General features: G+C 40.5%; 1 protein-coding gene across 1 annotated transcript; it reads right to left on the bottom strand.

The window, feature by feature from the left end:
• Positions 1 to 241: 241 nt before the first annotated feature.
• LOC103112895 (olfactory receptor 2F1-like) lies at positions 242 to 1,177 on the bottom strand. The gene has a single exon (XM_007522364.1). The coding sequence runs from the start codon at positions 1,175 to 1,177 to the stop codon at positions 242 to 244; it is 936 nt and encodes a 311-aa protein (XP_007522426.1).
• Positions 1,178 to 11,841: the final 10,664 nt, after the last annotated feature.

Below are 11,841 nucleotides of genomic sequence, written 5' to 3'. Positions count from 1 at the left end.
TGTGATAAAAGTTAAATGCCTTAATTAAAATTCCCATTTAAGAACTGAAGGACTTTGCTCATCCTCTTTGTAGTAATGTGGTAACACACAATCTGAATGTAAACTAATATGGAAAATAGGTCTCTGAAAATCTGTTCTATATTGTCAGTCAATCTCGAGAGGAGGACATAACTATCATTTCCTTTTGGCTCAGAATGGTTTACTTTGCACACTAGTGGGAAAGGAAAAGTTCATTCAATATTTAATTTTCTTCACTAAACTTTCCCAAAACTCTTCTTAGAGCACTCATCACCTCTTTGTTTCTCAAACTATAGATTAAGGGATTTAGCATGGGGGTCACCACAGCATAGAACAAGGCTACCATTTTTTCCTGTTCAGTTGAAGAGCCAGCATCAGGTCTCAGGTAGGTGAAGATGGCAGCCCCAAAGCACATGGAAACCACTGTGAGGTGGGAGGCACAGGTCCCAAATGCTTTGTGGCGTCCCTGGGCTGAACTGATACGTAAAATGGCAGCAACAATCTGGCCATATGAAAAGAGGACCATGAAACAGGGAAGCATGAGTACCAGAAATCCTGAGATGGCCACCATGGCCATGTTGAAGGAGATGTCTACACAAGCCAGCCTTAACACAGCCAGCATTTCACAGGCGAAATGATCAATAACATTCCTACACAGAGGCAGCTGGAAGATGAGGATTGTTTGCATCAGGGAATTTGTGAAACCAGCCACCAAGCAGCCAACAGCCAGCCCCAGGCACAGCCCTCCGTGCATGATGACCATGTAGTGCAGTGGGTAGCACACGGCCACATAGCGGTCATAAGCCATGGCTCCCAACAGGAAGAACTCTGTGCTGCCCATTGCCAAGGAGATGAACATCTGGAACACACAGCTATGGAATGGGATGGACTTCCATGCAGACAGGAAGTGAATGAGCATCTGTGGGACAGTGCTGTTGGTATAACAGATGTCCACAAAGGACAGGACACTAAGGAAAAAGTACATGGGGGTATGCAACCTATTGTCCAGTCTGATGAGGAGGATAATGAGGCAGTTCCCCACCACAGTCACCAGATACATGACCAGGAAAAGGATGAAGAGAGACACCTGAGTGTCCCAGTCACTGGACAGTCCCAGCAGAATGAATTCATTCATCCATGTCTGGTTATCCCAGACCATCATCTTCTGAGGACCCGACCCACATTGTAAGTCAATACATATCAGGTATCTAAGGTGGCTGATGACCTAATAAGATCATCTAGACCATACATCTAAGATAAAGTGATCCGTTTTTCCAGAGTCTGTCTACTAAATGTTTTAAGGTTACAGCAGAAGTCAACGATGTGATACAGATACAAAGAAAAAATTAGTCTTCTTTACTCCTATGTAAGTAGGCTAAGTTTGACTAAGATTCTTGGACTTTAGTGCTGTAACTGTTAACTGGCTAATATGATTCCCTTCTTTGGAGCGAATTCCAAACTGTGATGCTTGCTTCTTTTGTTTGTTTGGTTTTTTTTTTAGAATTTATTTATTTATTCGTGAGAAAGATAGAAGAAGAGGATGAACCAGACATCACTCTAGTACACGTGCTGCTGGGAATCTCAGGACCTCATGGTTGAGAATCCAATGCTTTATCCACTGTGTCACCTCTCGGACCACGATGCTTGCTTCTTATAGAATATTTCCCCGCTGTACAATTGCAGAATTCCTAGTGAATAGAAACTTATAGTTATAAGCAGGTCATTAAAATTAAATGTTACTCCTAACTTCTCTATGAAAATGTCATGCTCAAATTTCATCCTTCTGAAAACAGAAAATTTGGATTATATGTAGTCAAAGACATAAAGACAGAAAGGATTTTTAAGTAGCAAAAAAAAAAGGTAAGAAATTTGCATTTCCAAGAAAATGTAGTAAAAACAAGTAAATAGACAATTGAGTTTATTTTAGAGCCTTAGGCATAGAAATCTTGTTGCCTAACCATTATGCTGTCTCCTGAACTGTGGGAGCCAGTTCTCTTCTGTACATCAGCTGGCAACCGTCCCTTGGAGGGGGGTGTGGGAAACGGGCCACCCCGGGGGTCCTGTGGACACTTCTGATGAGGGAGAGTGTGCAGAAAGGAATCATGACCTCCTCCAGGAAAGGCTTCAGAGAGGCAAATTGTTTATTTCTCCAAATATACAAGCAGGCAGATATACTCAAGGGTTAGAAAAAAGGCCAAGGTAATCATTAATCCATACACAATGCAGGGTTAAATCTTGACCTATCAGGTGTTTGTTCATTACTGGGAAGTTACCCAGTAATGGGGTCTGGTCATGAGCTCACCATAGGCAGGCTTCTCTCTAAAGGTGAATCACGAGCACCTTAGGGCAGGGGGAAGGGGGCAGTTAGGCAAAACCAGGGTATTTGTGGTGGGTTTCAGTTGGCTATATACAGTAATTCATGACCTTTGTTCAGAAGGGAATGAGGAAGCATGTGCAAGAAAGTCCCTGGCCTAGAAAAGTCCATCATTTTAAGGTCATGAGGTCGAGTGAGGACCTACCTACCACCTCTCCTGTGAGGAGGGGGCTTAGGGTCAACCCTCTCAGACTCTCATAGAGATTATTGCCTGGATTTCCCAGACAATGTGCCTTTCTCCACACCCAACCGTCTCCTACCTTCTTGTTCTATTCTACTACCTACTTTTCTTCCTCAAATGAACCAGAACAAAATTGAATGTACACTCCCTTTAGAACAGACTGATGGAAGTAATGAGACATCAAAACAAGTTTATTGGCAAAACAATAAACAATTCTTTCACTCCTGTGGGACTATGTGAAAGCTTGTTAGAGCTTAGGGGAGCTCTCCCATCCTTGGATGGAGGTCTGGAAAGACACCGTACTTGTTAGCCTCTCTCCTTATAGAGATGAGCCAAGAGGGAAAAGTATCCCAGACTCAGTTTCTCCTTGTTAGTCTCTCAAGCTCACAGAAAGCCTACAAGCCTCTCACACTTAGTTCTCCCCTGTTAGCAGCAGGCCAAATGGCTGCCTGCTTGAGGGTTCACTCAAAGTTCACACATCCATTTCACCTTTTGATCATAAAAGAGAACACACTCTATCATACACCCCCAACACCAGACAGTGAAAAGCCCCAAATCCTATATCCTCGTGCCCTTCAATATCTGTGATTTATATCAAGCTTTGTTTTCCTTCTTCTCTACCTCACCTTACTGGTTTAACCCTTATGCTTCTCTCAAATGCCTTTGGATAATTAACTTGCCTGCATCATGGAGCCTAATTGTCTTGACCTTCATGTATCTCATCAATTCTTGTCATACCAGCCCCCTACTATAGGGGCAAGCTGACCTTTAAGAAACCTGTAATTTCTGACATATGTGAAAAATGTTCTTTGTTTATAAGCCCATACCTATCTCCAAATAAATGAAAGTTTGTACCAGAATACTCCCCTATACTTCCTTTCTGTATCACGAAGTCACTAGAACTGGTGAGGGAGGATCGTGGAGACTTACTCCCTGGCTGGAGCCACTGCACTGTGGTGCCAGCACATTTCTATGGAGAGAAATGAAGATATTTTTAAAAATGGACTCAATGTCCCAGTTCCCAGGTCACATGTTCAATACCCCACAGATCACCCTGAGTCAGAACTGAGTAGAACACTGGTAGAAAAAAAGTGAAGCTGGAGCCAGGTGGGGCACACCTGGGTAAGCACACACATTACAGTGTATAAGGACCCAGGCTCAAGCCCCTATGGGGGAAAGCATCATGAGTGGTGAAGCAGGTCTGCAGATATCTCTCTGTTTCTTTCTCTCCCTGTCTCCCCTTCCCATTTCAATTTTTCTCTTTGTCTCAATTCAATAATAAATAAAGAAATAAAAGATTAAAAAAGATAAAGCAAAATGACAATAAAAGAATATAGTGGCAGAAATATTGTATCTTAATCAATGAAAGAGTTAACAAGAAAAATAAAAAATTTTGAGTATTTTTACAATTGCTTCATGTAAGTAAAAGTCAAAAGCAGATTTTGCAAGTAAGTGCAGGCTCAGAAGATGGCACAGTGGATAGAGCATTGGACTCTCAAACAGGAAGTCCTGAGTTCAGTCCCCAGCATCATATGTGCCGTAGTAATGCTCCGGTTCACTCTCTAATAAATAATTTAAAGTAAGTGGATGAATTACAATTGACATTAATAGTAGAGATAACAATAGCGAAACCTCCTACACCTTTTTTTCTTTCTTTCTGGAATTCTGATTAAGTGTCCTAAGAATACAAACTGCTTCTAAAACTTGTGTTAACTACTATGGTTACCTCTGGGAAGTGGGAGGTTAGGACAGAAAACTTTGGTGATGGTTGCAGTGTGGAACTGTATGATAGTCTTACAGTCTTGTAATCCACTATGAATGATAAATTTAAAAATGGGGGAAAATTATTAAGTGGCTAAAAGTGAAGCATCATATCCTAGTTCACAGCACAGTATCTATATATTATCAAGTTATATTAAAGGGTCCCACACTGATTTTTCTCATTAGGGTTCATTTGCTTTTCTCTTTTCTACCTTAGGTCTTTCACAGTGATGATTCCACATATATTCCAAAATTGTTTATTTATTTCTTTAAACCAGAAATAGAAAGAAGTTCCTAAATGAAACATCCTCTTTTTAAAGGTAACTACTTGAAAAAGTTTGGAAAATCCCATTAGTTAAGCTCTTCTCCCCCACTGCCTTCTCTTCCCTTAAACCAACCTAAATTACTGGATCCACAACAAATTTAAAATCATTTATTCAGATGGAATTACCTCTGAAGGGTGGAGATAAATAGCATCATGGTTATGCAAAGAGACTCTCAGGCCTGAAGCTCCAAAGTCCCAAGTTCAATCCCTACTATTATCATAAACCAGACCTGAGCAGTGATATAGTAAAAAGTAAAAAAGACAACATCTTTAGCCAACCTGCGTGTTAGCTGTTAGGCTCTGGCAAAAATTAGTAAAGTCATGGGCCCCTTGGAATATACCTAAAATAGACCTGCTAGCTTTTTCCAAAATGAAGACCCCAAATCTCATCTGCTATAGTCTTACCTTTAGATTCCTGATTATTAATTTGTTCTGCTTTATATCTTAATTCTTTTTTAGACAACAAGTCGTACATGCTACCGTGACTCCAACCTGACTTCTCTGGACAGACAACCTCACCAATGTATCCTGGAACCCCACCTCTCCAGAGCCCTGCCCCACTATGGAAAGATAGAAACAGGCTGGGAGTATGGATTGACCTGCCAATACCCATGTACAGTGGAGAAGCAATTACAGAAGCCAGACCTTCCATCTTCTGCACCCCATAATGACCCTGGGTCCATGCTCCCAGAGGGATAAAAAATAGGAAAGCTTCCAATGGAGGGCACCCCTCTCATCTTATGGTCTTGTTGATCATGATTAAACCAATTTTTTAAAAAGTAAAAAAGAAATTACCTCTGAATATCACCATTTAAAAATGAATCCCTCAGCACAAACTTGTCCTCTGGTCCAGATTTCCGGGGATGGGTGGGGGTGGAGACTGAAATTGTTGCAATATGGAACCTGAAGTGATTTCTCAGAATGTGTTCAAACACTAATAAAATTGACTTCATTTCTCAGAAGAATCTACTGGAACTATCTCCTCAGTTTCATGACCCAATAGGTGTATTGTTGTTTTAATCAACTGCCAAAATGGGATGTTGATCTCTCCCAAAAGCAAATTCAATCCAAGTGCCACAAGAACTGGGGCCAAACCTGTGTTTAGAACACCTTCACTTCTGAGTCATAAACCTACGAACCCACTGGAGAGCTCTGAGCATGACTTACCCTCCCCCAGCTGAGGAGACCAGCATTGTCCCAGGAATAACAGGCTGGGCAAGAAGTAGGACATAGGAAAAGTAACTTTCTTTTCCCTTAGAGAAAAAATCCCTACAGACTAATTATGTTGTGTTTCTTAAGCTTTGGTTACTTCTGCTTCTTTTTGGTGATTTGCTCACATGAAACTCTGGCCTGCATCTGGAAAAATTTTACAAATGAGAATTTAGATTTTCCTGGCCCAGAAATATGAGAAGAAAGCCCCAGATCCCTGTTTCCCTAGAGGTAGTCTCCTGGGTCTTTGTTAAAGTTTCACTTCAAGAAGTTATAACTGCCCCTGAGTCAAAGTCCATGTACCCATTACCAACCCTATTTGACCCCAGTTTCCCAGTTATTCCGGGAACAATCATGGGGTTTTAAATGATACTGTTGAAGGGATTTTGGGAGGAAAGAGGCCCCTCTGGGTTTGACATATCTTCTCTTGAAACGAATTTCAAAGGACATGAGTGTCAGGTGTGCAGTTTCTAAATCTGTTCTTTATTTAGTTGTGCAAAAGGAAAGTTAGAATAAAAAGGCTCAGGGGTACATTCCTCAAGGGTTTCTGGACCTCATCTAATATGCCATAAGCCCAAAAAGATGGAGGCCGAAAGACCCCTCTTTGTATAAGCCCCTCCCCTTTATAATCCTTACTTCACACCAGGCCCAGTTTTCATTGGTCTGATGGACTAAGCTCCTCCCCCTTCATATAGTACACTAAGACCTTCACCAATGTGCATTTCAGTGAAAACAAAAATGTGCTAATATGCATCCCAGTTCCATGTCTGCAAACCCAGGACCCCTTGTGTCCTGTATTTGTCCCTCAACAGTATGTCCTATGACACAATTATCACATTGTGCATAAACTATGATCAAACACTGTTTCCATAACAGATTTAATTAATCTGTGGGACTTTACCCTGTTTTGTCTTACTTTTGAAAGTTCCCCTTTAGCTGAGCATTCACACATTATTTCACTATTTTTGTAGCTAGTTACCTACCCTCATGTAGTTGAAGTACTACCTCAAATTATATGTTCTTTCTATAGATACATATTTAAGTTGTTGACAGAATGTGGATACTGAAAACAGTTCTACAGTAAACACACACTCATACACGCTATTCTTTGAAATATATATATATATTCATTTCTATCTATTAGTTGGGTCATTGCATCACAATTAACTATATGTCCAATTTTGGCTAATACAGTCAATTTTGTCAAAACTATTTAATCAATTATATTTCCAGCAATTATGTAGATAGACATTTCTCCTTTTGAATAACCCAAAGTTAAGATTACTACTTGGTGTGATTTGCTTCGTAGGACTATTTTAGAAGAGGAGAATGTAATCACCACCCATTTGAGGAATAACATTTAAGAGAGTGGGAGATAGCTCACCCAATAGAACATGCATATTACATGAGAAAGACCTTCAGTTCAAGCCCAGGCAACTAATAAGAACACTAGGGATGGGGCCGGGTGGTGGCGCAGCTGGTTGAGCTTCACATGTAACAGTGTGCAAGGACCCAGGTTCAGGTCCCCCCGGTCCCCACCTGCAGGGGGGAAGCTTCATGAATTATGAAGCAATATTGCAGGTGTCTCTCCGTCTCTCTCCCTCTCTATCACCCCCTTCCCCCTCAATTTCTGGCTGTCTCTATCCAATAAATAAAGAGAACAAAAAAAACTTTAAATTTTTTTTTAAGGAACACTAGGGACAACACCAGGGGTATAGCCGTACTGTCATAGTCTCTCTCATATATCTTATATCTAGCCATAACATATATACCTATTTGACATCTATCTGTCATCTATTTATTTCCTCTCTCTCTCTCCCTTTCTCTCTCTCTCTCTCTCTCTCTCTCTCTGTGTGTGTGTGTGTGTGTGTGTGTGTGAACCCCTCTTTCTTTCTAAATTAAAATCCTCTGTGTTCTCCTCTTCATCCTTTAATTCTCACCTTCTGGGGAGTCGGGTGGTAACTCAGCGGATTAAGCACAAGTGGCGCAAAGTGCAAGGACCAGCATAAGGATCCTGGTTTGAGCCCCCGGCTCCCCACCTGTAGGGGAGTCATTTCACAGGTGGTGAAGCAGGTATGCAGGTGTCTCTGTGTCTCTCTTCATTTCTATCTCCCCCTTCTCTGTCAATTTCTCTCTGTCTCTATCCAATAACAAATAAAATAAATAAATAAGTAATTCTCACCTTCTGTCCATAAATGAGATCATCCCATGTTCTTCCTTCTCTTTCTTGTTTATCTTACTTAACATGATTCCTTCAAACTCTATCCAAGATGAGGTGAATAAGGTGAATTCAACATTCATTTTTATTATTGTTTTTCACTGGGGAGATTAATGGTTTACAGTAAATACAGTAGTTGGTTTTTCATCATTTTCATTAGCTGAGTAGTAGTCTGTTGTGTATATTAAAACCACAACTTTATTAATCACTCATTTGGTGTTGGGCACCTGAGTTGCTTCTATTTGGCAGCTATTACAAATTATGCTGTTATGAGCAAGGCCCAGAATACGGGAGAGGGAGATGGAGATGACATTAGGGCCCCCAGGCACAGTGGTGGAGGGAGACTTAGTTGGTGGTGGGATTTGTATGCAGATACCTACAAAGGAAAGGTGAGAAATTTTCAGTCAATATTTCCCTAATAAAGCATTTAGAAATTTTATGCATTAATGCATCCCTCAAGTCACTTACCAAATCATGCCAAATAGGAATAATCTGCTTTCAAGTAGCATAGAAAGCCTGTGTGAGCCTACAATATAATTAATGCAGAGTAGAAGGTTACATTATATGAAGGGAACCATGCCCCCTCCCCCAAGAATCACCATTGCAATTAAATTCCGCAAAGAATAAAGAGTAACAAAATTTGCATCTAACCAATACCAAAGATGACGCTAACTATAGGATTCTTTCTTTTTTTCCCACAAAAGTTATTGCTGGGATTGGGTCCCAGCACTATGAAACCAAAGCTCCTGGTGGCCATTTTTACCCCTTTTATTTTCACCTTTATATTTTTATTAGACAAGACAGAAAGAAATCAAGAGAGGAGGGGGTGATGAAGAGGGAGAGAGAAAAAGGCACCTGCAGACATGCTTCACACCTTATGAAGTATCCCTTCTGCATGTGGGGAGCAGCAGGGGCTGGATCCCGGGTCCTTGATTGTGATAATATGTAGGCTCAGGTGTGTGTGCAATTGCCCCACCCCTGATTCATCATTTTTAGTCACCCACTAATGTGGACTCCCTAGGTTTTAGGTAAATGAACCCTAAGTGTTATTAGTAAGTGCTTTCTAGTGTGTAAGCTGATACGACATTTTACTTTTTCAGACATACCATCTTCATCCTCGATCAAAAAAAAAAAAATTCTTCTTTTTGCATCCCTGAAGTTCTTTCTGTTTACTCCTTATCTCACAACTCTAACTAGTGTCCTATTTCTCATCTAATATTATTGTGAAGTAGGATTCACAGGTCAGATTTGACCAGGTGGGGAGTCCATAGATAAAGGCACAACTTCCTGTTTCCCATGAGGGTTTTATGAGCTACAAAAGCATAACTTAATAATATATAGTATTATAATTCAACATAGGTTAGAATCATGGATTTTTAAATTATGTAAGCAAATACCCCATTTACCTTCCCTCCCTGCAAAGACACCGATTCCTCATTGGTAATCATCCATTTTTTTAAAGTTGTATTTAATTTGTTTAGTTGGATTTTTTTTTGAAGGAAAGTTGTTTCAACCTATGAGGACTTCTAACATTTGTCATTCTCAAACATAACTCAAGTCTTTTTAAAAAAACATTTTTAATTTATTTATAAAATGTAAATATTGAAAAGACCATCCTACTAGGGAAAGAGAGAGGCAGACTGGGAGTATGGACCGACCAGTCAACGCCCATGTTCAGCAGGGAAACAATTACAGAAGCCAGACCTTCTACCTTCTGCAACCCTCAACGACCCTGGGTCCATGCTCCCAGAGGGATAGAGAATGGGAAAGCTATCAGGGGAGGGGGTGGGATATGGAGATTGAATGGTGGGAACTGTGTGGAGTTGTACCCCTCCTACCCTATGGTTTTGTTAATTAATCCTTTCTTAAATAAAAAAGAAAAAAACATTTTTAATTTATTTATAAAAGTAAATATTGAAAAGACCATAGGATAAGGGGGGTACAATTCCACATAATTCCCATCATCAGAACTCCATATCCCATCCCTTCCCTTGAAAGTTTTCCTATTCTTTATCTCTCTAGAGTATGGAGCCGGGATTGTTATGGGGTGCAGATGGTGGATAACTCAAGTCTTAATTCTTACTCCAAAACCTCCACTCTGCACTCTCAACAGTTGGGAACACTATTTTCACAGAGAATTGGGTCCCGTTGGAAACCCTTCAACTTCCATCACTAGCATCCACACGCACATCAACCACATGTAGTCCGTTGACTTAAAGGAAAAATAGTAAAGGAAAGAAAGTCTCCCAGTCCTCCCTCTTTTGGTGGATACTAGACCCTGCACATGCTGGATTACTCTGCTCCTGGGATGCTTTCTGATTAAGATATAGAAAGAGGGGGGACTGGTTGGCAACACACTGGTTAAGTTCACCTGTTACCAAGCACAAGGTGTTCAAGATCCCTGTCCCCACCTTCGGAGGGAAAGCTTCAAAGGAGTAAATCAGTGCTGCAGGTGTCTCTCTTTTTCTCTCTTTTCCTCTTGAGTGATCTGTCATTATCCAAAATAAATAAAATGGTAAAAAAAATAATAAATCGTAAAATGGGATAATCTACCTTCAGGTAGCACAGAAAGTCAGTGTGAGGCTACAAAATAATTAATGCAGAGTAAAAGGAAATTTGAAAGGAAATATACCCCCCCAAAGAACCGCCACTACAATTAAATTCTGCAAAGAATAAGGAGTAACAAAATTTGTATCCAACCAATACCAAAGAAAGAAAGAGTAAGGGAATGCCACTACAATGCTAGAGCTTCCCTCTGTTCCAATGTGTTTGAGAGCTCTTATCTGGATGATGACTATGGCAAAGCATGTACCATATAGAGATACTACCTCTCTAGATCAAGAGCTTCACTTCTGAGACTCTTCCAAGGAAATGACAAGACCCACAATAACCATACTCTTTCCCCCTGTCCTAAACTACCCTTTGGTGAACCCTTCCCTTTCCCATTTTTTACGTAAGTTGGCTTATCTTCTGAGTCAAGGTGCATTTGCAGGCACTGCCAGTTCACCTGATTGATGCAGAACAACTAGTGCCTTGTGTGAGAGGTAGAAGATTCTTAATGAACAGACTTGCACAGAAGATTGAGCTCTTCCAATAATTTCAAATTCATATTAAACCAACATTACTGTCATTGACTTGCTTTAGGTTAATCATGTTAGTGGTAATCCATACATCTCTTTTACTTACTATTTTGAAAAACTGGCAAAATCTCAGAGAAAACATATGTTGTAGTAGATTCAAGAGTTTCAGCCTTTTGAATGGAATTCCTTGTGTGCTTAATGGTTTTCTCATTAAAATATTCACATGGGGTGTTAAATAACTGAATTTCTTCAGTCCTCCTCCACCATAAACCAGAGCTGAGTCGTGCTCTGGTAAAATAAATAAATAAATAAAACTGAATCTTGATTTTTGGTTGCCAAAATATCTGTTTACAATTTGAAAATACACCTTCTATATAGTCATATCAGCCAGGAATTTACTCAGGAAAATCACTCTATTTGCTAACTCAGATAAAATCTATGTGATCCCAGTATGAGATACTAGAAAACAAGAAGGTAGGAGATACACTTCCATCATCTTGGTAGAAACTTAAAACTGTGGCTCACAGGAGTCGAGCGGTAGTGCAGTGGGTTAAGTGCAGGTGGCGCAAAGCACAAGGACCAGCGGAAGGATCCCGGTTCGAGCCCCGGCTCCCCACCTGCAGGGGAGTCGCTTCGCAGGCGGTGAAGCAGGTCTGCAGGTGTCTGTCTGTCTTC

The sequence above is a fragment of the Erinaceus europaeus genome, chromosome 8 (genome assembly GCF_950295315.1).
Source record: "Erinaceus europaeus chromosome 8, mEriEur2.1, whole genome shotgun sequence".
NCBI lineage: Eukaryota > Metazoa > Chordata > Mammalia > Eulipotyphla > Erinaceidae > Erinaceus > Erinaceus europaeus.
The sequence above is the reverse complement of the archived record's forward strand: the minus strand, read 5'-3'. Positions and strand labels throughout refer to the sequence as shown.